At 49.4% G+C, this 27,486-nt stretch overlaps 1 protein-coding gene across 3 annotated transcripts in view; it reads left to right on the forward strand.

The window, feature by feature from the left end:
- The first annotated feature begins 13,794 nt into the window (after nt 1–13,794).
- The window catches only part of LOC137431020 (SID1 transmembrane family member 2), a 69,566-nt gene continuing 55,874 nt past the window's right edge, over nt 13,795–27,486 (forward strand). The window contains exons 1-7 of one of the 3 annotated variants that reach the window (XM_078781324.1): nt 13,795–13,959; nt 14,065–14,323; nt 20,799–20,920; nt 22,609–22,833; nt 24,769–24,814; nt 25,040–25,141; nt 25,432–25,515. In XM_078781324.1, coding sequence (XP_078637450.1) covers nt 14,111–14,323; nt 20,799–20,920; nt 22,609–22,833; nt 24,769–24,814; nt 25,040–25,141; nt 25,432–25,515 — 792 coding nt within the window. In that variant the 5' untranslated portion in view covers nt 13,795–13,959; nt 14,065–14,110. Of the gene's footprint in view, nt 14,324–20,798; nt 20,921–22,608; nt 22,834–24,768; nt 24,815–25,039; nt 25,142–25,431; nt 25,516–27,486 lie in introns of all 3 variants that reach the window. The other 2 variants (XM_078781323.1, XM_068121877.2) reach the window with 2 other exon arrangements.

Here is a 27,486-nt window from a genome sequence, read left to right on the forward strand (position 1 = left end):
TGTTTTGTGTCATTGTGAGAAGGAAGACTATTTTGTAAGGGGAGAGGATGTTGTTGGATCCACATATTTTCAGTGGCGGGGGGCAGGCGAAGGCTACCTAACTAGGTGTCACTGGGAGACTGGTGGGGAGCGTCAGGTAAAAGGTTCCCAAACAAGAGTCAGGTAAAAGGTATGTAAAAAAAAAAAAGTGCCAAAATGTACCAATAATTACAAATTTTGGAAAGAATATCAGGACATAATGGCGTCCAATCTAAGAGGGTAAGAAAAACAGAGGATCAGAGACATTGTCATTAGAGCATCTGCTCTGAGCCTTGAGCCTGACAGGTCGTTGGTTCGATTCCGACCCTTCCTCGCTTGGCACTCAGCATTTAGACTTTTTGAGGATAGAGCACAGATAAACCCTGTGGGTTGGTAATTGGTAATTGGTTGGTAAAACCCCCTTGAAAATGGAAAGTTCTCATTAAAAAGCCTCTATCCTTGATTTTCTCTATCCTCGTCCAAACCTTCTTCTTTTCACCAACTGTTCTGTATGCAATAAAAACACCAAATAAACTAGAAAATGGGGAAAAAATCTTGAAGATGAAAATGTTATCGATGTAGTCAAAAGATGGCTCGGAACTACTCCCTGGTAAATTGGCAAAAGTATTTACAAAGTTCAGGGCATATTGTCGTGTGGCCGCCTTTGATTAAAATCAGACGGTCACGGAAGCCGATTGCGAAGGCCTTAGCCCTTGAGGCGAAAACTCAATGGCGGACTCCGGAAACAAAAAGTTACACCAAAATGCTTGGGATGGAGGGAGGCGGCGCAAGAGCCATGAAGTCCTACCTATTAAATCAACCACACGGAAACTGCGTTCAGATATATACAGTCACGTGAAAAAGTAACTGCACCCCATGTAAAGTTTTGACTTTTCCAACATATTTCAACATACAGCTATTTGATCTTCATTTCAACAATATTGAGAGATAAAGGTGATATAATATAACAAATATCATGAAACATTTACATTTTGTAGTCCATTGTGTAATTGAAATAAATATAAATGCAAATTTCGCATGTGGAAAAAGTAAGTACACCCTTGGCTCTAATAGGTCTTATTGCCCCCTTTGGCAGAAACAACCTCAAGTAGGCGTTTCTTATAACTGTCTACAAGTCTCTGACATCGACTGGGAGAAATTTTTGCCCACTCCTCCATGCAGAATTCTTTCAGCTGTGCGATGTTTGAGGGGTTTCTTGCATGCACAGCTCGTTTCAAATCCCCCCACAACATCTCGATGGGATTTAGATCCGGGCTTTGACTTGGCCATTCCAGAAACGTCCATTTCTTTCTTTTCAGCCATTCCTTGGTGGATTTACTGGTATGTTTAGGGTCATTGTCATGTTCTAAGGTCCACCTTCGGTTGAGCTTCAACTCTCCGACAGATGGCCTCACATTATCCTCAAGCACCCTCAGGTACAATTAAGAATTCATAGTGGATTCTATGATGGTGAGCTGCCCAGGCCCTGATGCAGCAAAGCTGCCCCAAAACGTAATATTTCCACCACCATGCTTTACAGTTGGTATCAGGTTCTTGTGGTCAAATGCTGTCTTTGGTTTTCGCCAAACATGTCTTCTGGTACTGTGGCCAAATAGCTCTACCTTTGACTCATCTATCCAGAGCACATTGTTCCACAGGTGCTTGTCTTTGCCTAGGTGTTCATTGGAATACTTTAGTCTTGCCCTGATGTTCTTTCTGGACAGCAAAGGTTTCCTCCTTGCACACCTCCCATGTACATGATCAAATTTGTGCAGCCTCTTTCTAATGGTAGACTCGTGCACTTTGACATCAACAGTGGCAAGAGCTATCTGTGGGTCCCGTGATGACATTCTGGGGTTCTTAGAGACTTCTTTCAGCATCTTGTAGTCTGCTCTCGGGCTGAACTTGCTGGGGCGGCCTGGCCTGAACAAGTTGGCAGTTGTTTGGAATCTTCTCCACTTGTAGAGATCTTCCGGACAGCTGAATGGTTGATTTGATATTGATTGGAGATCTTTTTAAATCCCTTCCCAGACTCATAGGCATCTATAACCTTCTTTCTGAAGGCCTCAGAGAGCTCTTTTGATCTGGGCATGGTGACGCCGCACACTTCAACAACAAAGAGCAAACCAAACTAAATGACTGAGGCTTAAATAAGACAGGTTCCTCCAAGATCCTTTCTAACGATGTTCTAATCATTTGCACCTGAGCTGGTGCACCTGATTCGAATTTTACGGATTTGAAGTCGTGATAAATGTAGGGGTGTACTTACTTTTTCCACATACGAAATTTGCATTTATGTTTATTTAAATTATACAATGGACTACAAAATGTAAATGTTTCATGATATTTGTTATATTATATCACCTTTATCTATCAATATTGTTGAAATGGAGATCATATAGCTGTATCTTGAAATATGTTGAAAAAGTCAAAACTTTACATGGGGTGTACTTACTTTTTCACATGACTGTATATATACAGAAAATAATATAAGGGTTTATTCGCAAGGATGGTGGGACAGGAAAAGCATGCGCCGGTAATAAATATCCTAATCGGGACGTCCCCACACGACAGATTCCGGATACGAGACGATGGAATGAATTACGAAAAGAACCATTCGTTATGGTGTGTAAGTGGTGGGCGGTCTTATCTGTCCGTCGTCTTGTCCCCACGCGGCTCCGAGCTCCGATGCGGAGAAACACTCCGTCCGCCTCGCCTGCTTCGCTAGGCCCCGATGCGACTCGCTCCGCTGCACACCACGAGGTCCTGCCTGCACAGCACCAACCCAAGCTCCAGATGCACTGAGCACCGCGCACCGAGCACCGCTCCATGCACCACGAAGATGGCGAACCAACGACCACCAGTGCCGAGACCAAAAAGAAGTGCAAGAGCTTCAAGCACAGAGAGATATTGTGCAGCACCAAGAGACCAGGGAGGGTGCAGTGCAAGAGGCAGAGAGTGCAAGGGCTAGAGCTGGAGCTGCTAAAATGTCGTGCAGCGCAAGACAGCCAGAGAGGGTGCAGCGCAGAGCAAGAGAGTGCAAGGGCTAGAGCTGCTGAAAATGTCCTGCAGCGCCCTTTTATAACCTGGGCGGTGACATCAGCCTTGGCGCGCCACCAACCAGTGCCTTCCACCGAACCTTCCAGCTCCTTCCCTCCAATCACACGTTCCCTGTGGTGTGGTCATAGCTCGTGGTGTACAGTCACGTGAAAAAGTAAGTACACCCCATGTAAAGTTTTGACATTTTCAACATATTTCAACATACAGCTATTTGATCTTCATTTCAACAATATTGATAGATAAAGGTGATATAATATAACAAATATCATGAAACATTTACATTTTGTAGTCCATTGTATAATTTAAATAAATATAAATGAAAATTTCGCATGTGGAAAAAGTAAGTACACCCTTGGCTCTAATAGGTGGTATTGCCCCCTTTGGCAGAAACAACCTCAAGTAGGCGTTTCTTATAACTGTCTACCAGTCTCTGACATCGACTGGGAGAAATTTTTGCCCACTCCTCCATGCAGAATTCTTTCAGCTGTGCGATGTTTGAGGGGTTTCCTGCATGCACAGCTCGTTTCAAATCCCCCCACAACATCTCGATGGGATTGAGATCCGGGCTTTGACTTGGCCATTCCAGAACCCTCCATTTCTTTCTTTTCAGCCATTCCTTGGTGGATTTACTGGTATGTTTAGGGTCATTGTCATGTTGCAAGGTCCACCTTTAGTTGAGCTTTAACTCTCCGACAGATGGCCTCACATTATCCTCAAGCACCCTCTGGTACAATGAAGAATTCATAGTGGATTATATGATGGTGAGATGCCCAGGCCCTGATGCAGCAAAGCTGCCCCAAACCATAATATTTCCACCACCATGTTTTACAGTTGGTATCAGGTTCTTGTTGTCAAATGCTGTCTTTGGTTTTCGTCAAAGATGTCTTCTGGTACTGTGGCCAAATAGCTCTACCGTTGACGCATCTGTCCAGAGCACATTGTTTCAGAAGTGCTGGTCTTTGCCTCGGTGTTCATTGGCAAACTTTAGTCTTGCCCTGATGTTCTTTCTGGACAGCAAAGGTTTCCTCCTGGCACACCTCCCATGTAGATTAAATTTGTGCAGCCTCTTTCTAATGGTAGACTCGTGCAATTTGACATCAACAATGGCAAGAGCTACCTGTAGGTCCCGTGATGACATTCTGGGGTTCTTAGAGACTTCTTTCAGCATCTTGCGGTCTGCTCTTGGGCTGAACTTGCTGGGGCGGCCTGGCCTGAACAAGTTGGGAGTTGTTTGGAATCTTCTCCACTTGTAGATGATCTTCCAGACAGTCGAATGATTGATTTCAAATTGTTTGGAGATCTTTTTAAATCCCTTCCCAGACTCGTAGGCATCTATAACCTTCTTTCTGAAGGCCTCAGAGAGCTCTTTTGATCTTGGCATGGTGACGCCGCACACTTCAACAACAAAGAGCAAACCAAACTAAATGTCTGAGGTTTAAATAAGACAGGTTCCTCCAAGATCCTCTCTAACGATGTTCTAATCGTTTGCACCTGAGCTGCTGCACCTGATTCTAATTTTACGTATTTGAAGTAGTAATAAATGTAGGGGTGTACTTACTTTTTCCACATGCGAAATTTGCATTTATGTTTATTTAAATTATACAATGGACTACAAAATGTAAATGTTTCGTGATATTTGTTATATTATATCACCTTTATCTATCAATATTGTTGAAATGAAGATCAAATAGCTGTATGTTGAAATATGTTGAAAAAGTCAAAACTTTACATGGGGTGTACTTACTTTTTCACATGACTGTAGCTGACGGCGGCCACCCGCCGGTGCCCCGATCTGGCTTCTTCCAAAGTCGTTGTAAGGGATGGGGATTTAATTACTGTGTGCGCTCAAGGGCCTATCTAAGTGTTTATATGGGTATGCATTGCCATAAGGGACAAAGGTTTGATTACCAGGTGTGACACACAAGGGCTGTTATCTTTAATCCCTACAACTACCTAGCACACGAACATCCTGGTATGTTCACAGGTATACTCCTTAACCGGCAAACCGGACTAAACACACAGAACTTATTACAGGGTTGATTCCCTACCGTGACAGACGAAGCATGTTACCTATTCAGATGTACCTGACTCTAGATATTGCTTTACCCTACCGACATAACAATATTTTAAAAATCCACCAAACTTGACTTGTGTTCTCCAGTGTTCACTTCCAGCAGTAGTTAAAGCAGGAATTTGTAATTTGTTCATGGCTCCAATGATGGCCCACCAATACTCTTTGCAAAGCACACTGTGGGATCTTTAACGTCTATGGACTAATGCTAGCAGACGGGACACCAAGTTTAACGTCCATCCGAGGGACGGCACACATATTGATGAATCACCCTCCCTCCAAAACACCGGGATGACAGTTTATAGCTGGGTCGGGATTCGAACCCAGATTAGACAGCTTTGAGGCGATATACAGTGCATTCAGAAAGTATTCAGACCCCTTCACTTTTTTCCCATATTGTTATGTTGCAGCCTTATGCTGAAATCGTTTAAATCCTGTTTTTTCCCCCCCTCATCAATCTACACTCAATACCCCATAATAAGAAAGACAAAACAGGGTTTTAGAAAGTTTTGCAGATTTCTTAAAAAGAAAAAACTGAAATATCACATTGACATAAGTATTCATACCCTTTGCTATGACACTTGAAATTTATCTCAGGTGCCTCCCATTTCTCTTGATCATCTTTCAGATGTTTCTACACCTTGATCGTAGTCCACCTGTGGTAAATTCAATTGATTGGACATGATTTGGAAAGGCACACACCTGTCTATATAAGGTCTCACAGCTGACAATGCATATCAGAGCAAAAACCAAGCCATGAGGTCGAAGGAACTGCCTGCAGAGCTCAGAGACAGGATTGTGTCGAGGCACAGATCTGGGGAAGAATACAAAAAAAAATTCTGCTGCATTGAAGGTTCCCAAGAGCACAGAGGCCTCCATAATTCTTAAATGGAAGAAGTTTGGAACAACCAGGACTCTTCCTCGAGCTGGACGTCCGGCCAAACTGATCAGTCGGGGGAGAAGGGCCTTGGTAAGAGAGGTGACCAAGAACCCGATGGTCACTCTGGCTGAGCTCCAGAGATCCTGTGTGGAGATGGGAGAAACTTCCAGAAGGACAACCATCACTGCAACACTCCTCCCCCGATTCCCGATGTTCAAACCGTACGTAATTAAGAGATATAGTCACACGGCTTCACAGCTTCACGGACCGTGTTTTTCCGTTTTATATATATTTGAAGATGTTTTGGTCACAAATATACATCCATACATTATACATACATACATAACCGTTAGGGTGGTCCAAAAAACATCGATCTCTCCGATTTTGATACTCTACTGGATTATTGTTAGAAATGGCCTAAAACATTCACCCACCAAATATTTTCGCTCAATTCCATCTAGAAACTCATACACACTTCAATTGAAATATGGCGTTTTTCACCAAATTTGGCTAAATGAGAACAATCCAACAGCAACCTATGTGGAAAAAGTACATGCACTTTAGTACAAAAAGTACAAAAAGTACATGTACGAAGCCATTTTGTGGTTCATGACTTTTTGCATGCGCATTGCGCCTGTGAGTGTGAAATCATCATGGTCGAAACATGTTTAACAATGCTTGAAACATGTTTGAAACATGTTCATACATGTCTGACTCATGTTTCGACCATGAGAACTTCACAGGGGTATGTACCATCAATGACATTATTTAGGGAAAAAATATTTCTAAAGTCTTTGTAAGCCTCTCAACATGGCGGATTTTCATTAAAATTGACCAAAATGACAAATTTATATGTTGAGTGTGTATGAGTTTATAGATGACTCAGATGCAAAATATTTTTTGGGTGGATTATTTAGACCATTTCTAACAATAATCCAATAGAGCATCAAAATCCAGATAAAAAAGTGATTTTTTTGGCATTTTTGGACCACCCTAATAACCATACACCTTTGCTCCATTATAATAAGATATTGAAGGACCTGCGCTCCAACGCGAGTCGAAAGAATTGACGCGACCAAAGACGGAATTCGTCCGAGTTGCTTTATTGAAACAAAACAGCTCAGGTATTCTCTCAAGCCCGTTTATCGGGCAGCAATATATATACACATTTATGCCGGGGCGTTTGCCCGGGGAAAACCGAGACCGGGCATGCCCGGGTGTCAAGGGCGAGTCCTGGAAAGGCGAGTCTGGACATGCCCGGGCGTCCTGGACGCGGCCTGGCAAGTCGAGGCTGGGCGTGCCCGAGCGCTCTGGGCGAGCCCTGGAAAGGCGAGAGCGGGCATGCCCGGACGCTCTGGGCGAGCCCTGGAAAGGCGAGTCTGGACATGCCCGGGCGTCCTGGACGCGGCCTGGCAAGTCGAGGCTGGGCGTGCCCGGGTGCTCTGGGCGAGCCCTGGAAAGGCGAGAGCGGGCATGCCCAGGAAAGACGAGACCGGGCGTGCCCGGGAGGTTCGGGCGTGCCCGGGAACAGCGAGTCCGGGCATGCCCAGGAGAGGCGCGTCTGGGCCCGTCCGGACGAGCCCGGCATGGCGATCGCGCCCTGGCCGCGTCCTGGCAGGTGCAAGGCGATTGTGTACATTCAGCGGGAACCGCTACACACGCCCCTCCAGAATCGACCGGCACCGGCAGGGTCAATTTAAGGGGGGTCCGGATGACCCGGCCGAAGCGACCCCTGGAGGGTCGTGGTGGGGGGTCCGATCTGGTGGTGGGTGGTCGAGCGGGGGGAACTGTGGACGGGGGGTGGCCTCGCCGCGGAGGAAGGGCCAACCGTGGTGGTCGGTCGATGTCCACGTGCGCCGGTTTGAGGCGGTCCACAGAGATCCGGTCCGACCGGCCGCCGACGTCGACGACGAAGGACTTGTCGCCCCGTCGCAGGACCCGGAAGGGCCCGTCATACGGCGGCCGGAGTGGCCCCCGGTGTGCGTCATGACGCACAAAGACGTACTCCGCTGTGCGAAGCGCCGGGGGGACGTAGGACTGGGGGCCACCATGGTTCATCAATGATCATCAATGATCTCTCTGACTCTCTCGAAAATCCTCTCTATCTCTTTGCTGATGACTCCACTCTCTGCCGCTCCATTCCTCTTCCCTCAGATCGGCAGTCTGCTGCCTCCTCACTCTCTGAAGACCTGGACAAAATCACAGACTGGTCAAACAAGTGGAACATGTCTTTCAATCCTGACAAATCTCACACTCTTACTATGTCTCTCCGAAAAGATCGACTGGACAACCCTCCCATCTACTTTCTCAACAATCCTCTCCAAGAAGTTCTGTCGCTCAAGATTTTGGGTCTCACTATCTGCCATGATCTTTCTTGGGAAAACCACATTTCCAAGCTGGCCTCCAAAGCCAGTCGCCGACTGGGCATCCTCCGTCGTGCGAAGTCCTTCCTCGGCACACCTGAGCTCCTCACCACATACAAGGCTTTCATCCGCAGCTCAATGGAATACTGTTCTCCCCTATGGGCCGGTGCTCCTGCCTCACACCTAGCTCGGCTTCACGCTGTTGAAACCAAAGCTTTCAGAATTATTGGAATCTCCCGCGATGAAGCTATCTCTGAGGGCCTTTCACTCACTCACCGCAGGCAGGTAGGTGGTCTTTCTGTCTTCTACCGACTCCTCTCCGGCCTTGCACCCCCAGCTCTCTCTGTGCTCTGTCCCCCAAATATTCCTACAGGTCGCACAAGATCTGCCAGCAACCCTCTGATGGTTAAACTGCCGAAATCTCGGCTCTCCGCTCACCTTCACTCTTTCATTCCTCTTTTCTCCCGCCTCTGGAACAAACTCCCTCACTCCCTTCAATCCCACTCCTCCCTCCAGGTCTTTAAAACAGCTGTTCACCACCATCTCTTATCTTCCCCCATCCAAAACCTTGATCTTTTCTACCCCCGCTAATTCACCCCAGGTCCACCTTGTTTGAAATTCCAACTTCTTTCCTGGAAGTCCTGGCAGTGTCCATATGTTTTATACCTCTCCCACTGCCCCCTTCCCACGCCCCCCCCCCCCAAAGCCCTCGCCCTCTCTCAGATCTCTCGATGTCTCCATGTCTCTCGGTCCCTGCTCTCAAATGTTGTGTTTGTGTCCTTCCCCCTCTCTCCCCATCTTGTCTACCGCTCCCTATGTTATATGTTTTATGTGTCGGTTTGTCTTTCTGTGTGATTAATGTTCGCTCTTTCACGAGCCTCGATCTTGTATACTGAAAAAAAAAAAAAAAAAAAAAAAAATGGTTGGACGTTGGCACGGGGGCAAATCGTTGGGCGGCCTCCTGGAGGTCCGAGCGCTGGTGTGCGGCGGACCAGGGACTGGTAGCGTCGGGCACGAACTCGCCCGGGACGCGGAGCGGCTGGCCGTAGACGAGCTCGGCGGCGGACGCCCGGAGGTCCTCCTTGGGGGCTGTGCGGAGGCCCAAAAGGACCCACTGCAGCCGGTCGGTCCAACCGTCGTCCTGAAGGCCGGCCATGAGTGCGGCCTTCATGGAGCGGTGAAACCGCTCGCACAACCCATTGGCTTGGGGGTGGTAGGCCGTGGTGTGGTGCAGCGTGACCCCCAACGAGCGGGCGACCGCGCCCCAAAGTTCGGACGTGAACTGTGGGCCGCGGTTGGACGAGATGTCCGCCGGTGCGCCGAAGCGCGCGACCCAGGTGGCGATGAACGCCTGCGCCACGTCGGCGGTGGTGGTGGAGGTGAGGGGCACGGCCTCCGGCCACCTGGTGGTCCTGTCCACCATGGTGAGCAGGTGGGTGAACCCCCGCGATGGGGGCAGGGGACCCACCAGGTCCACGTGGACGTGGTCGTAACGCCGTGCAGGCACGGTGAAAGGTGCTAGCGGGGCCTGGGTGTGGCGGTGGACCTTGGCCTGCTGGCAGGCCGTGCAGGCGTTGGCCCAGTTGCGGACGTTCCGTCGAAGGCCATGCCAGACGAAACGCGCCGACACCAGCTTCTGAGAAGCTTTCCGGCCCGGGTGAGAAAGGCCGTGGATGGAGGCGAAGATGCGGCGCTGCCAGGAAACGGGCACGATGGGGCGACGCTGGCCCTGGGCAGGACGGTGCCCGCGAAGGGGATGTCGGCCAGGCGGAGGCCCGTGACCGCCACCCGGAGGGCCTGCACCGAGGTGTCGGTGGTCTGGTCGGCCGCCATGAGCGCGAAGTCCACGCCGAGGTAGACCGCATTCGCGCTGGCCCGAGAAAGACAGTCGGCCATGGCGTTGTCTTTGCCGGCGACGTGCCGGATGTCCGTGGTGAATTCCGACACGGCGGAGAGGTGGCGTTGCTGGCGGGCCGACCACGGCTCCGTGACTTTGGCCATTGCGTAGACCAACGGCTTGTGGTCGACGAAGGCCGTGAACGGGCGGCCCTCCAGGAGGTGTCGGAAATGGCGAACGCCCAGGAATAGACCGAGCAGCTCGCGGTCGAACGTGCTGTATTTTAACTCGTTCGGCCGGAGTTGCCGGCTGAAAAAAGCGAGTGGCTGCCAAACCCCGTCCACCCATTGTTCATGGACGGCGCCCACCGCGTAGTTGGAGGCGTCCGTAGTGAGGGCGATGGGCGCGTTGAGCACAGGGTGAGCCAGCAGCGTTGCGTCGGCGAGGGCCCGTTTTGCGCTCACGAAGGCCGCGTCCATGGCCACGGACCAAACGATGTCATGCTTGGCCGGCTTGCCCCGGAGGGCCTCGTAAAGGGGCCGCATGAGCTGAGCAGCGCGGGGCACGAATCGGTGATAAAAATTCACCATGCCGAGGAACTCTTGTAGGGCCTTGATGGAACGGGGACGCGGGAACGTGGTGATGGCCTCGACCTTGGTCGGCAGCGGCACGGCCCCGGTCTTGGTGATGCGGTGGCCCAAAAAGTCAACGGTCGTCGTGCCGAAGTGGCATTTGGCCGGGTTGACAATTAAGCCGTGCTCGCTGAGGCGACCGAACAGTGTTCGGAGGTGGAGGAGGTGCTCGGCGCGGGACGTGCTGGCGACGAGGATGTCGTCCAGATAGACGAAAAGAAATGGCAGGTCGCGCAGCACGCCGTCCATTAAGCGCTGGAACGCCTGGGCCGCGTTCTTGAGGCCAAACGGCATCCTCAAAAATTCGAACAGGCCGAACGGCGTGATGACGGCCGTCTTCGGGACATCGGCCGCCTGGACAGGTACCTGGTGGTATCCCCGTATCAGGTCAATTTTGGAAAATATGACCCGTCCCGCCAAACGGGCGGAAAAGTCCTGGATGTGCGGGATCGGGTACCTGTCGGGGGTGGTAGCGTCGTTGAGGCGGCGGTAGTCGCCACACGGGCGCCATCCGCCCCCCGGCTTTGGCACGATGTGCAGTGGTGAGGCCCACGCGCTATTGGAGCGCCGCACGATGCCGAGGTGCTCCAACGCGTCGAACTCGGCCTTTGCCACGGCGAGCTTGGCCGGGTCGAGGCGGCGGGCCCTGGCGTAGACCGGCGGGCCCGTAGTGGGTATGTGGTGCTCGATCCCATGCCGCACTGCGACGGCCGAAAACGTCGGCCACGTGAGTGCCGGGAATTCCACGAGCAGGCGAGCGAACTCGTTCGCCGTCGGGAGGGCGCACGCCAGTTCGGTCGGCGCAGAGCTGCTCATCGTGCACGCCAGGGAGCTGAAGGTCTCGGCGTTGACAAGGCGACGTCGTTTGACGTCAACCAGCAGCCCGTGCGCGCAGAGGAAGTCGGCGCCCAGCAAAGCCATGGGGACGCAGGCGGTCACAAAGGTCCACTGAAAGCGCTGCCTGCCGAAGCAGAGGGTGACGTCGCGCGGGCCGAAAGTGCGTATGGCCGAGCCATTAGCAGCGACCAAAGAGGGGCCGCAAACGGCGTCCCGCCTGTCCTGCTCGGAGGCGGGTATGACGCTCAGTTGGGCGCCGGTGTCACAAAGGAAACGCCGCCCGGACGCTTTGTCCCGAATAAAAAGCAAGTTGCCCGAGTGGCCGGCGCTCATGGCTGGGAATGAACGCCGGCCCGGCCGTTTCCCGACTTGCCGAAAGTGCACGGGGGTCGGCACATTCGAGCCTTGTGTCCGAACCTGGCGTGGTAATAACACCACGCCTGGTCAGGTGGAGGCCCCGGCCGTCGTGTCGGAAGCGGTCGGCGCGGCGTGGCGGCCGCCAGTTGCACCGGCAGTTCGGCCTCCAACCGCGCAGGGCGCTCGGGCGTCGCCTCGGACGGCGGCAGGCTCCAGGTAGCCGCGCCGATGTGTTGGCCCGCCGAGGAGATCTTATCGGATTCCCTGGCGAGGGCGCGGGGATCGGTGATCGACGTGCCAGCCAGGGCGAGGCGTACCGGGTGAGGCAGCTGGCGAAGGAACAGCTCGCGGAACAGAAAATCCGGAGAGTGCTCACCGAGCAACGAGAGCATATAGTCCATGCGCTCGGAAGGGCGCGTGTCGCCGAGCTCGGGCAGGCCGAGCAGGCGCCGTGAGCGCGCCGCCGGTGAGAGGGCGAAAGCGTCGAGGAGGAGCGTCTTCAGCGCGTCATACTTGTCAGCAGCCGGCGGGTGCTCGAGGAGGCTCAGGGCGCGGGCCGCGGTGGCGGAACCGAGCGTTGCCACGACGTGGTGGAAGCGGGTGTCGTCCGCGGTGATGCCTCGCAGGGCGAACTGAGAGTCCGCCTGAGCGAACCAAACAGCCGCGTGAGCCTCCCAGAAGGTAGGCAGTTTAAGAGTCACTGCCGTGTCCATGTCGGTAGGTCAGCAGTGAAGGAGCTGCGCTCCAACGCGAGTCGAAAGAATTGACGCGACCAAAGAAGGAATTCGTCCGAGTTGCTTTATTGAAACAAAACAGCTCAGGTATTCTCCCCAGCCCGTTTATCGGGCAGCAATATATATACACATTTATGCCGGGGCGTTTGCCCGGGAAATCCGAGACCGGGCATGCCCGGGTGTCAAGGGCGAGTCCTGGAAAGGCGAGTCTGGACATGCCCGGGCGTCCTGGACGCGGCCTGGCAGGTCGAGGCTGGGCGTGCCCAAGCGCTCTGGGCGAGCCCTGGAAAGGCGAGAGCGGGCATGCCCAGACGCTCTGGGCGAGCCCTGGAAAGGCGAGTCTGGACATGCCCGGGCGTCCTGGACGCGGCCTGGCAAGTCGAGGCTGGGCGTGCCCGGGCGCTCTGGGCGTGCCCTGGAAAGGCGAGAGCGGGCATGCCCGGGAAAGACGAGACCGGGCGTGCCCGGGAGGTTCGGGCGTGCCTGGGAACAGCGAGTCCGGGCATGCCCAGGAGAGGCGCGTCTGGGCCCGACGCCCGTCCGGACGAGCCCGGCATGGCGATCGCGCCCTGGCCGCTGCAAGGCGATTGTGCACATTCAGCGGGAACCGCTACAATATAGCTTTGAAACACATTTAAAATATATTGCTGAACAAAAGACAAGAGTACCGGTAGCTGTTTTAAGCTTTGAGAATATCATATACTCTGTTTTGAGTGTTATTATACAACAGGTACAATGTTATTTGATGTACTACCTCCAACAACGGGGGCGTTCTTATCGTATGGCGTACGTAATATTTTGATGGCGCCGAGAATGACCAGCCATTTGGAAACGCGGTCCTTCATTTAAGGCGGTGTAGTTGCTCGCTGGATCTGTTGGTCGCGTATGTGATTGTTGTTTATTACAGCGGGCGTTTGTACGTCTATTTGTTAATCTTCCTGTTGTAGAATGAGTATATTATTGAGTTGCCATGCTAAAAGCTTGACAATAGTTGATAATTTGACCGTTGAAACATAGTCAACCAATGAAAGAAGACATCCTTCTAGGCACGTGACAATCAGACTGTTCCTGGTTGTGACAGTTTTGGAGTTTCCCATTCCACATTTTACGCATTTAGACTTCATGGTCTCCTCCGTCGTGCTTCTTCCATGAAGTCTCTTCGTTTCTCAGGTTCCGTTCGTTTAATGTGCCTAAGATCGTTTCCAAACGGACGTCCTGTGCCTCGGCCATAGCCGCAGTTTGTTTACAGTTACACTCTTGCTTCCATGTTTGTAGTCACGATTTTCTCGAAACCCAAGCGCCCTCACTGTTCCTTCAAACGATGTGGAAGTCCCTGCATAACGACATTGACCATACCCGGATCCCAGGCGTGACGTTGCTCTTGGTCCTTTGGATTGGAATCTGTGCCGGATCAGTAGCTCTGGTCCCATCTGATCAGTGCACAAGGGTCGCTGCGGAATTTAATACCCTTTACCCGGGCTCGGTTCGTGCCAACAGGTCCGAAGAGTTCATCTTTCATTATCGACCAATCAAGGTGGGGACCTTTTGCTGCTTGAGATGACAGTAGTGAAGGTGGGGACCTTTTGATGATAGTAGTCAAGTTGGGGACCTTTTGCTGCTTGAGATGACATCACTCATCAGTGAAGTTGGGGACCTTTTGCTGCTTTTGATGATAGTAGTCGAGGTGGGGACCTTTTGCTGCTTGAGATGACAGAAGTCAAGTTGGGGACCTTTTGCTGCTTGAGATGACAGCAGTGAAGGTGGGCACCTTTTGGTGTTTGAGATGACAATAGTTGAGGTAGGGACCTTTTGCTGCTTGAGATGACAGTAGTGAAGGTGGGGACCTTTTGCTGCTTGAGATGACAGTAGTGAAGGTGGGGACCTTTTGCTGCTTGAGATGACAGTAGTCAAGGTGCGGACCTTTTTATGCTTGAGATGACAGCAGTGAAGGTGGGCACCTTTTTATGCTTGAGATGACAGTAGTCAAGGTGCGGACCTTTTTATGCTTGAGATGACAGTAGTGAAGGTGGGGACCTTTTGCTGCTTGAGATGACAGTAGTCAAGGTGCGGACCTTTTTATGCTTGAGATGACAGTAGTGAAGGTAGGGACCTTTTTATGCTTGAGATGACAGTAGTCAAGGTGCGGACCTTTTTATGCTTGAGATGACAGTAGTGAAGGTGGGGACCTTTTGCTGCTTGAGATGACAGTAGTCAAGGTGCGGACCTTTTGCTGCTTGAGATGACAGTAGTCAAGGTGCGGACCTTTTTATGCTTGAGATGACAGTAGTCAAGGTGCGGACCTTTTTATGCTTGAGATAACAGTAGTGAAGGTGGGGACCTTTTGCTGCTTGAGATGATAGTAGTCATGTTGGGCACCTTTTGCTGCTTGAGATGATAGTAGTCATGTTAGGCACCTTTTGGTGTTTGAGATGACAGCAGTGAAGGTGGGCACCTTTTGCTGCTTGAGATGACAGCAGTGAAGGTGGGCACCTTTTGGTGTTTGAGATGACAGCAGTGAAGGTGGGCACCTTTTGCTGCTTGAGACGATAGTAGTCAAGGTGGGGACCTTTTTCTGCTTGAGATAACCGTAGTCGAGGTGGGGACCTTTTGCTGCTTGAGATGACAGCAGTGAAGGTGGGCACCTTTTGGTGTTTGAGATGACAGTAATAATAATAATAATAATTCATTTATTTTGTATAGCGCTTTTCCAGAAGCCCAAAGGCGCTTTGACAGAGTGGAAAACATAATGCATAACAATACATGAAAACAACAATTGCAAAAAGACAAGAATCAAGAAAACAAACAGCAGCGATATACGGCATATATATAAGACAAGAATCAAAAAGACAAGACAAGAATCAATAGGGAAATATTTAAAGCAAAAGGAGGGAGAAGGAGAAGAGATAGTCAGGGGTTAAATGCTGTGGGTTGAATGTTGAATGCAGCGTTGAACAGGTGGGTCTTTAGTGATGTTTTGAATGTGGTGAGTGAGGAGGAGTCTCTGATGGTGTGAGGTAGTGAGTTCCAGAGGGTGGGAGCAGCGATGGAGAAGGCCCTGTCCCCCCAGGATCTGAATTTGGTCCGGATGGAGGGGGTCAGGAGGTTGGTACCAGCAGAGCGGAGGTTGCGGGTGGGAGTGTGTCTGGAGAGGAGGTCAGCCAGGTAGGATGGGGCCAGGTTATGGAGGGCTTTGTATGTCAAGAGGAGGATTTTGTACTGGATTCTCTGGGGGATGGGGAGCCAGTGAAGCTTGTAAAGGACGGGGGTGATGTGGTCACGGGTCCGGGAATGAGTGAGTAGACGGGCAGCGGAGTTCTGAATGTATTGGAGTTTATTGGTGATTTTTGAGGGTGAACCATAGAGGAGGCTATTGCAGTAGTCCAGACGGGAGGTGATGAAGGCGTGGATGAGGGTTTCTGCAGCCGTGGAGGAGAGGGATGAGCGGAGACGGGCAATGTTTTTCAGGTGAAAGAAGGCTGACTTTGTGATCTGTTTAGTGTATTTGTCGAAGGAAAGGGTTTGGTCAAAGATGACGCCAAGATTCCGGATGTGAGGGGAGGTGGATACTGGGATACCGTCGATGTTGAGGGCAAAGTTATGGGTGGATTTTGTGAGCGTTTTTGGGCCAATGATGATTATTTCAGATTTATCACAGTTAAGCTTGAGGAAGTTGATTTGAAGCCAGGATTTTATTTCAGTGATGCAGTTTGTCAGGATAGAGTGGGTGTCGGTGGAGACGGACTTGGTGGAGATGAAAAGCTGGATATCATCGGCGAAGCAGTGGAATTGGAGACCATGACGGCGGATTAAGTGACCGAGCGGGGACAGGTAAAGGATGAAGAGGAGGGGGCCAAGAACTGAACCTTGGGGGACACCTTGGGGGAGGGGAGCAGTGGGGGATTTGCAGTTATTGATGGAGATGAACTGGCATCTGTCAGAGAGGTATGATTTAATCCAAGAGAGGGCAGTGCCGGTGACGTTAAAGGTGGATTCAAGTCGGGTGAGGAGGATAGTGTGATCGATGGTGTCAAAGGCAGCGCTGAGGTCGAGGAGGACGAGAATGTTGAGGTTGCCAGCATCAGAGGAGAGGAGAAGGTCGTTGGTGATTTTGAGGAGAGCAGTTTCAGTACTGTGGTTGGAGCGGAATCCGGATTGGAATGTTTCATACAAGTTATTGGCAGAGAGATGATGTTTGAGTTGAGTGGCTACAGCGCGTTCCAAAACTTTTGACAGAAAGGGTAGGTTGGAGATGGGTCTGAAGTTGTTTAGGGTGTCAGGGTTTAGACCAGGTTTTTTTAGAATGGGGGTAACAGCAGCAATTTTGAGGGAAGGTGGGACGATGCCTGTAGACAGGGAGGAGTTTATTGTTGCAATGATAAGTGGAGAGAGAGCAGGGAGGGAGGCTTTGACAAAGCTGGAGGGGATGGGGTCAAGAGTGCAGGTGGCAGTTTTCATTCCTATGAGGAGTTCAGAGAGGTCAGTAGGAGAGATTGGGGAGAACCGAGACAGGGGATGGCAGGACAAGGGGGGGGCAGGTGGTTGGAGGGGGAGCGGGTGCGGCGGTGGTCAAGCTGTTGTAGATGTTGTCAATTTTGCGTTGGAAGAAAGAGAGGAAGGAGATGCAGTTGTCTACTGTGAATGACTGGGTGGTGGTGTTCAGGGGGCGGAGGAGTTTGTTTATTGTCGAGAAGAGTGCTTTTGGGTTTCCGGAGCCAGAGTGGATAATTTGAGAGTAGTAGGCAGAGCGGGCGCGGGAGAGGGCATCTTTGTAGTGTTGTATGTGGTCCTTGTAGGCTTGGGAGTGAACTGTGAGACCCGTTTTATTGCGGAGTCTTTCAAGTTGGCGAGCACGAGTTTTCATCAGGTGGAGTTCAGGGGTAAACCAGGGAGCAGAATGGGTGAAAGAAACTGTTTTGGTTTTTGCAGGCGCAAGCTGGTCAAGGCAGGAGGAGAGAGTGTGGTTGTAGTAGTCAGTGAGGTCGGAAGGGGTGTGGAGGTCAATGAAGGGAGAAGTGGACATTTTTTCAGAGAGGGTGGATGAGAATGAGGTAGGTGAAAGAGCGTTTAGCTTACGGAAGTTGATTGTGCGATAATGCCTTGGTGTTGGGGCGGGGATGTTGATGGTCAGAGTGATGGCTAAGTGGTCAGAGAGGGTGAGGTCGGAGCCATAGAGATGGTGCAAATTTAATCCAGTGGAGCAGACAAGGTCCAAAATGTGACCACGGATATGGGTAGGAAAGTCGACATGTTGAGTGAGGTTAAAGCAGGTGAGTAAATCAGTGAAGTCAGTGGTTATTGTGGAGTCAGTGGAGTCCATGTGGATATTGAAATCACCAAGGAGGAGGATTGAGGGGGAGAGGGAACATAGCTGGGTCAGAAAGTAGGAGAAGTCAGACAGGAATGATGGGTGTGGTTTGGGAGGGCGGTAGACGACAGCCATGACTGACTGCGTGTGACCAGAGAGTTTTAAAGCCAGGTGTTCAAATGATGGAGCAGATGAGATGGAGATGAGGTTGGTCTTGATGTCTTGACGGTGGATAACGGCAATTCCACCACCTCGGCCCTCCGAGCGTGGTTTATTGACGTAGGAATATCCACTGGGTGTGGTGAGGTTGAGTGTGTAGTAGTCCAGAGGTTGTTGCCAGGTTTCGGTGAGACAGAGAAAGTCCAGTTTGTTATCCAGGATGTATTCGTTCAGGATGAGGCATTTATTGTTGAGGGACCGGGTGTTGAACAGGGTGAGCTTGATGTTGTTTTGAACAGCAGGGATGAATTCAGGTGATTTAGCCAGGGTTCGTAGGCAAGAGGTGCGATCGTGTGGGTTGCTGTGACCAGGTGCGCTGGGACGAAGAGTGAGAGTGCGCTGAGCCGACCAGAGGACGGGGATGGAGTGACCTGATTGCAAATAAACAAACTTGCGACCGGAGCCACGGTGAATGTACCTGGGTCGTCGGAGGAGTCCATTTGATTTGATGGCAGAGATGCATGATGGGGTGGAGCGGGTATTGAGCAGAAGAAGCCTTGCGGCGGAGTACTTCAGAGCCATGCCAGGCAGGAGCGAAGGGACGAGTACGAGGCCAAGGTCGAGGAGGCAAAGCGGCAAACGCAGCGGCAAACGACTGCAGCCGCTAATCAAGACCACAGCGGCAAACAAGGCCACAAGGCCACCGGCAAACAAGGCCACGGACACAAACAACGGGAGCGGGCCTTTCGAATTCCGTATTCCGTACCATCAAAAGCAGATTCCGTTATCCAGCCGGAGAACACGCGGCACGTGCGGGTGTGAAAAGGCAGGACAGGTGTGAGATGTCAGGTCAGAAAGGTAGAAGCAGATCCTGTACATCCATCCAGTCGGAGAAGCGGCGAATATGCAACGCCAGCGTCCTCTCGCAACCGAACCTCAGTAGTCGAGGTGGGGACCTTTTGCTGCTTGAGATGACAGTAGTCAAGGTGGAGACCCTTCCTTGCTGCTTGAGATGACAGTAGTGAAGGTGGGGACCCTTCCTTGCTGTTTGAGATGGCAGTAGTTTTTTCACAGTAATCAGTTTTGGAGAATTTAAGGAATTTTTTTTTTTTTTTTTTTTTTTTTTGTTTTTGTATACTGAATCGAGGCTCGTGAAAGAGCTAACATTTATTTCACAAACAAATCAACCAGACAAACAAAATATACAAAAAGAGGGAGCGGAAGACAAGATGGGGAGAGAAGGGGAAGCACACAACCACAACATTTGAGAGCAGGGAGAAGTGTGGGAGGGAGAGGGCTTGGTGGCTGGAGGCGTGGGAAGGGGGGGGTTGAAGTATAAAACACAAGGGGATCGAAATTAGCGGGGGTAGAAAAGATCAAGGTTTTGGATGGGGATGGTGGTGAACAGCTGTTTTAAAGACCTGGAGGGTGGAGTGGGATTGAAGAGAGTGAGGGAGTTTGTTCCAGAGGTGGGAGAAAAGAGGAATGAAGGCGTGAAGGTGAGCAGAAAGTCTTGATTTTGGCAGTTTAACCATAAGAGGGTTGCAGGCAGATCTTGTGTGACCTGTAGGAATATTTGGGGGACAGAGCCCAGAGAGGGCTGGGGGGGCAAGGCCAGAGAGGAGTCGGTAGAAGACGGAAAGACCACCAACCTGCCTGCGGTGAGTGAGTGAAAGGCCCTTGGAGTTAGCTTCATCGCGGGAGATTCCAATGATTCTGAACGCTTTGGTTTCAACAGCGTGAAGACGGGCTAGGTGTGAGGCAGGAGCACCAGACCAGAGGGAAGAGCAGTATTCCATAGAGCTGCGGATGAAAGCCTTGTATGTGGTGAGGAGCTCAGGTGTGCCAAGGAAGGACTTCGCACGACGGAGGATGCCCAGTCGGCGACTGGCTTTGGAGGCCAGATTTGAAATGTGGTTTTCCCAGGAAAGATCATGGCAAATAGTGAGACCCAAAAGCTTGAGTGACAGAACTTCTTGGAGAGGATTATTCAGAAAGTGGATGGGAGGGTTTTCCAGTCGGTCTTTTCGGAGAGACATCGTAAGAGTGTGAGATTTATCAGGATTGAAAGACATGTTCCATTTGTTTGCCCAGTCTGTGATTTTGTCCAGGTCTGCAGAGAGTGAGGAGGCTGCAGACTGCCGATCTGAGGGATGAGGAATGGAGCGACAGAGAGTAGAGTCGTCAGCAAAGAGATAGAGAGGATTTTCAAGAGAGTCAGAGAGATCATTGATGAAGACCAGAAAAAGCACAGGGCCCAGAACACTGCCTTGGGGAACTCCAGCCTGAACAGGAAGAGGAGATGAGAGAAACCCATTCAGGGCCACACGTTGACTACGACCAGAGAGGAAGTTGACTACGACCAGAGAGAATGGAGATGAAGGTCCTCTGTTGGATACCTGGCTCTGCAGTTAACCTGCGTGTTGTGGTTTCATAGATGACGCTGTTTGAGTGTTGATATCCAGTTAACCTGCGTGTTGTGGTTTCATAGATGACGCTGTTTGAGTGTTGATATCCAGTTAACCTGCGTGTTGTGGTTTGACAGGGTGAAGCTGTGCGGGTGTGGGTATCCAGCCCTACCAATGACTCTCAACGGCCACTGATGTTTGTGGTGCAGCAGCAGCAAGGGGTTATGAGTTGGCAGGTCCCTTTGGTGCTGCGGGCAATGTGAGGTCTTCTTCATCTTCAAAGTTATACACACAACTGTGCTGTACTTGTATCCCTGCATATGTCTCGATTTTCCACATTTCTCATTGTTTTCATCATGATCTTTCCTTTTCTTCACCCTCTTCTCCCTTCATTACTATCAGCCAGCCGTGTGTACATTTTTGTCTTCCCACGTTCTCTTGTGACCCTTATTAAATTTTGAACTTTTTGAGTATATGCATGTGCTCTCACTCATTGAAGAGCAAGGTAAAAAAAAGCCAATGTACTGACAGTGGTGACGCAGTTGAACACAAGAGAATGAGGAGAAGGAGAAGGAGAAGTAGGAGGCGGAGAGGAAAGTTGGTAACCTGCAAGTGAGAGGGTTGCACTAGGTAGGGATAATGGGGTAGAAAAGATGACATGAGATAGTGGCACACGTCCTGCTTGCTTGAAGCCCTCAAGTAAAGGGTGCAATTCAATCACCTCCAGAAGGCAGTTCCAGAACTGCGAGAAAAGAGGAACAAACTTTGTTTGGGGGGAAATGTATCGGGGGTTTGTTACTAGAAGAGCACATACATCCTGGAGGAGCTGGGGGCAGCCAGAGGGCTGATAGAGCAAAGAAGATATACCAGAGGAGAGATAGTTAAACAAAACAGGCTCCCACTCTACCTGTGCTGTGACAGCAGCAGGTCTTGTGGCTTTGCCCTCATCATGGGACTTTCCAATAGTGTTGACAGGTTTATATTCCACATACTTTAGGAGAGAGAGAGAGACGTCTTGCTGGGGGCCTATAGGGCTGAGTACATTCCATTGAGCTACGGATGAACACCCTGTAGACCGTCAGTGGTTCTAATCCTTTTTTCTTTCAGGAAATGATTTTGAACTTTGGAGAATTCCATGTCTGTGGCTGGTCTTGCAGGCCATTTTTGCTATATCGAGATCATGGTTGAGGGTGAGGCCTCTTCCATTGGCTGACCTTAGATCATGGCTGAGGGTGAGGCCTCTTCCATTGGCTGACCTTAGATCATGGCTGAGGGTGAGGCCTCTGCCATTGGCTGACCTTAGATCATGGCTGAGGGTGAGGCCTCTTCCATTGGCTGACCTTAGGTCATGGCTGAGGGCGAGGCCTCTTCCATTGGCTGACCTTAGATCATGGCTGAGGGTGAGTCCTCTTCCATTGGCTGACCTTAGATCATTGCTGTGGGTGAGGCCTCTTCTATTGGCTGACCTTAGATCATGGCTGTGGGTGAGGCCTCTTCCATTGGCTGACCTTAGATCATGGCTGTGGGTGAGGCCTCTTCTATTGGCTGACCATGGGAATAGATCAATGGGTTTGTTTGAGTATCCTTTTGTAGCAACAAGGTGAAAGTGTAAGATTTGGCAGGTTTGAAAGACATACTCCATTGATTTTTTTTATTTTTTATCATCTGGAAATGTCCTTTTATTACCAATATTTCTTAAATGTACACATTACATACAAGGTGAGGAGTTCCTCCGTTAGATTTTGATCAATGCAAATGCCTTATCTATCAATTCAAGTGCAGTTATTCATGTTAGGTATATTGGTCCGCTAACCCTAATAATGCTTACTACCTAGGCATGCCTTCACTGCGGGGAAATATGTGTGAGTATCAACTGAGTTTGCATATTCCAATGTGCAGGCCACATTCCCATGCCATAGATTGTGCAGCATGTATCACTGTGCACAGAACGGGCGTCTCGTACCTCTACCGGGATGTGTCGCGAACACTCTGCTGCCTGGACGTGGAACGTCCCACCAGCAAGTTCGCCCTTAAATCGCCATCGCAACTCCGCCGGATGGCTGCACATGCAACCTTGGAAGAGAAGCACTTCACGGTTACCGTGACAACCCAGTCTCCAAGCAACGTCAGCTATGAGCTGCGGGTCACCGAAAACAGCCAATTTCTCTTGCAGTCAGTCCTTTGTTCTTTTCCTTTGTCACTTTGGTTTCTCCCTTAAGCTTTTCATTTGTATATCTTTATATATACAGTCACGTGAAAAAGTAAGTACACCCCATGTAAAGTTTTGACTTTTTCAACATATTTCAGCATACAGCTATTTGATCTTCATTTCAACAATATTGATAGATAAAGGTGATATAATATAACAAATATCATGAAACATTTACATTTTGTAGTCCATTGTATCATTTAAATAAACATAAATGCAAATTTCGCATGTGGAAAAAGTAAGTACACCCTTGGCTCTAATAGGTGGTATTGCCCCCTTTGTCAGAAATAACCTCAAGTAGGCGTTTCTTATAACTGTCTATCAGTCTCTGACATTGACTGGGAGAAATTTTTTCCCACTCCTCCAAGCAGAATTCTTTCAGCTGTGCGATGTTTGAGGGGTTTCTTGCATGCACAGCTCGTTTCAAATCCCCCCACAACATCTCGATGGGATTTAGATCCGGGCTTTGACTTGGCCATTCCAGAACCCTCCATTTCTTTCTTTTCAGCCATTCCTTGGTGGATTTACTGGTATGTTTAGGGTCATTGTCATGTTGCAAGGTCCACCTTCGGTTGAGCTTCAACACTCCGACAGATGGCCCCACATTATCCTCAAGCACCCTCTGGTACAATGAAGAATTCATCGTGGATGAAATGATGGTGAGCTGCCCAGGCCCTGATGCAGCAAAGCTGCCCCAAACCATAATATTTCCACCACCATGCTTTACAGTTGGTATCAGGTTCTTGTGGTCAAATGCTGTCTTTGGTTTTCGCCAAACATGTCTTCTGGTACTGTGGCCAAATAGCTCTAACTTTGACTCATCTGTCCAGAGCACATTGTTCCAGAAGTGCTGGACTTTGCCTAGGTGTTCATTGGCAAACTTTAGTCTTGCCCTGATGTTCTTTCTGGACAGCAAAGGTTTCCTCCTGGCACACCTCCCATGTAGATCAAATTTGTGCAGCCTCTTTCTAATGGTAGACTCGTGCACTTTGACATCAACGGTAGCAAGAGCTACCTGTAGGTCCTGTGATGACATTCTGGGGTTCTTAGAGACTTCTTTCAGCATCTTGCGGTCTGCTCTTGGGCTGAACTTGCTGGGGCGGCCTGGCCTGAACAAGTTGGCAGTTGTTTGGAATCTTATCCACTTGTAGATGATCTTCCGGACAGTCGAATGATTGATTTCAAATTGTTTGGAGATCTTTTTAAATCCCTTCCCAGACTCGTAGGCATCTTTAGCGTTCTTTCTGAAGGCCTCAGAGAGCTCTTTTGATCTAGGCATGGTGACGCCGCACACTTCAACAACAAAGAGCAAACCAAACGAAATGTCTGAGGTTTAAATAAGAAAGGTTCCTCCAATATCCTCTCTAACGATGCTCTAATCATTTGCACCTGAGCTGGTGCACCTGATTCTCATTTTAGGTATTTGAAGTAGTGATAAATGTAGGGGTGTACTTACTTTTTCCACATGCGAAATTTGCATTTATGTTTATTTAAATTATACAATGGACTACAAAATGTAAATGTTTCATGATATTTGTTATATTATATCACCTTTATCTATCAATATTGTTGAAATATGTTGAAAAAGTCAAAACTTTACATGGGGTGTACTTACGTTTTCACGTGACTGTATATATATATATATATATATCTCTATATGTATATATATATCTCTCTCTATATGTATATATATGTATGTATATACATATAGAGGTATATATCATATCCCCGAGGAACCTTCTTCGCATTGTCTTGATATCTTGTGTTCTGATTTTCCGTCGCCAAGCTGTTGCTTTTTGCATTTCATGAAGTGTTACTGCAAATGTAAAGAGAAAACGTTGGAAGCTGTGTAATAGTGACCAGATTGGACTGATCACCGTTTTGCTCCATGTTAACAGATCTGGCATAAAGTACATGTTCAATGCAACACCATCACAGCCTCAGGTGATCACTTTTACCTGTTTCTTACAATTCCTTCCTTTGCTCACCAATCATCCCAGTCCTTTCACCCAGTATTGCCATTTCGCGTACATTCTCACCCCCTATATATAATTTGGGTTTTACATGACATTGCTTATCCTGAGTAGTGTTTTTTTGTACCAGTACTGGAATTGAGTGAGCAGTTTCAAGGTTCTTGGTTAACTGAGTTGGGTGCTTTGCTTATTGCAGTTTTTCGTGTACGAGTTTGCTTCTGAGGAAAAGTCTGTAATGGTGAACGTGACGTCACGTATTGAGAACCCCTGCTCGGTTGTCTCTGTCCAAGACTTTGGGGTGGGTGACTCGGGTGTGGTAGAGAAAGGAGGTGAAGGGGATTCTGAATGGTTGTTCGTATGCAAACGATGGGCTCGTTGAAGGGCGTGTTCGACCACGGAAGTGAATGGATGGTTTGAGGAGCACAAGTGTATGCTGAACGAAAATTAAAAAGCAATGGAGAAATAATTATAAGGAGGATGACGAAAGATCATGAATATTGAGATACTGAGTCGTGATTTGGAAACTTTGAGGTTCGGAGGAAAGTAACGAGGAAGCAATTTTAACCCTTTTTAATTGTATCTCCCCAGTGTCCAGTCAATGATTTGGACCAGAATGTGAACTTTGCAGGCAGATACCAAACGATGACGTCACAAGCAGCTATAACCGTGCAGGTGAGAGACCGGCGCTTGCTTTTAATAATTGAAACCATACGGTTGGAAGCTGGTCTTTTGTGGGAGATGCTGAGTCATATGACCGTTAAAAGATGAAAGGGTAGCAGGTGCGGTGTAAAAACAACGTTTCTCAACTTACTCCGAAAGTATCGGAACAAGGACGAGCAGCACTTATCAAATCTTATCCTTAACCATAATGAATACGCGACTTTTGAAATTACGTATGAATGTTAAATGAGGCCTTTTGCACATGCGCTCACAGTTCCCGTAGCTCCCCCCTCCTAGCATGATTAATCTTAAATATCATTTTAAACTCACCCTTTACAAGTTTACATGCACAAGCCCAAGGTATGTCCTTCCCATCATTGTTTAGAAGAACCTGATCCAGACAAACAGTCCATTCACTATTAGCAATAAATCTTTGGATTTGTATAGCACACGTCGCTCCACTCGGGCCTTGCACTCGCACACATGGTCGGGAGCTTGCAGTGCATGCCCGTTCAGCAAGCTGAGGACGTTCTCCAAGCTTTTCCTTGTGTGTTGTGCAGAGACATCGCCCTTTCGCTGAGGTACTTTTCCAGTATTTTTGGCTTCTTTCAGAAGCTTGAGGAGCCATTCCAGGAAACAATTCTTATCCTGGACACAAAGATTAAATAATTTTTCCCTGGACTCGTCAGCTTCCTAGGGGTTTCTGCGCATGCACACCGAGCATTTTGGGGTGGATTATGTAATTTGGGGGGAGGGGGGGGAGGGGTGGTTTGTTGTGTAGGTGTGGGTTCCGCAAACAATGCAGTTTCATCTTGTTTGTGGTTAAGAAAATCTGCATATTGCCCAGCACTCTCTGTTACCCTCTTCTCTGTTACCCTCTTCTCTGTTACCCTCTTCTCTGTTACCCTCTTCTCTGTTACCCTCTTCTCTGTTACCCTCTTCTCTGTTACCCTCTTCTCTGTTACCCTCTTCTCTGTTACCCTCTTCTCTGTTACCCTCTTCTCTGTTACCCTCTTCTCTGTTACCCTCTTCTCTGTCACCCTCTTCTCTGTCACCCTCTTCTCTGTCACCCTCTTCTCTGTCACCCTCTTCTCTGTCACCCTCTTCTCTGTCACCCTCTTCTCTGTCACCCTCTTCTCTGTCACCCTCTTCTCTGTCACCCTCTTCTCTGTCACCCTCTTCTCTGTCACCCTCTCCTCTGTTACCCTCTTCTCTGTCACCCTCTTCTCTGTCACCCTCTCCTCTGTCACCCTCTTCTCTGTCACCCTCTTCTCTGTCACCCTCTTCTCTGTCACCCTCTTCTCTGTCACCATCTTCTCTGTCACCCTCTTCTCTGTTACCCTCTCCTCTCTTACCCTCTTCTCTGTTACCCTCTCCTCTGTTACCCTCTCCTCTGTCACCCTCTTCTCTGTCACCCTCTTCTCTGTCACCCTCTTCTCTGTCACCCTCTTCTCTGTCACCCTCTTCTCTGTCACCCTCTTCTCTGTCACCCTCTTCTCTGTCACCCTCTTCTCTGTCACCCTCTTATGCTCTGACGACGATCCATTGTTCTGAGAACGACGCACATCGACATCATCCGACAAGTTCTTCATTCTATCCAATTCCTACTGTTCCCATCAGGTTATTTGGGGTGTAGTAACTTGAACTTTGTAGAAAATAACATTTGTGCATTTTCTCATTTACGCTCGGTGCTTTAAAGATTATAATCATGAACGTGCAGTCTCCAAGCACGTTGCCATCTGCTACATGTGTCAGCTTGATTGGTGTTTTACAACGTACTGCAAGATCTCAGAAACTGCTTGTTCATACAGGTTTACGACATTTTAGACGCTGACTAGCAATTGATGGCAATAGATAAAAGAAAGATAAGCTTCCAACTTTGTACAGGATGCATAAAGCAAATATTGCAGCTTACTACAGGCAAGGTCATACTCCAGTGTCATAGGCACGGGTACATTATGACGTCGTTGAACTGTGTGTGTA

This window comes from Myxine glutinosa, chromosome 7 (genome assembly GCF_964187855.1).
Source record: "Myxine glutinosa chromosome 7, kmMyxGlut1.1, whole genome shotgun sequence".
Lineage (NCBI taxonomy): Eukaryota > Metazoa > Chordata > Myxini > Myxiniformes > Myxinidae > Myxine > Myxine glutinosa.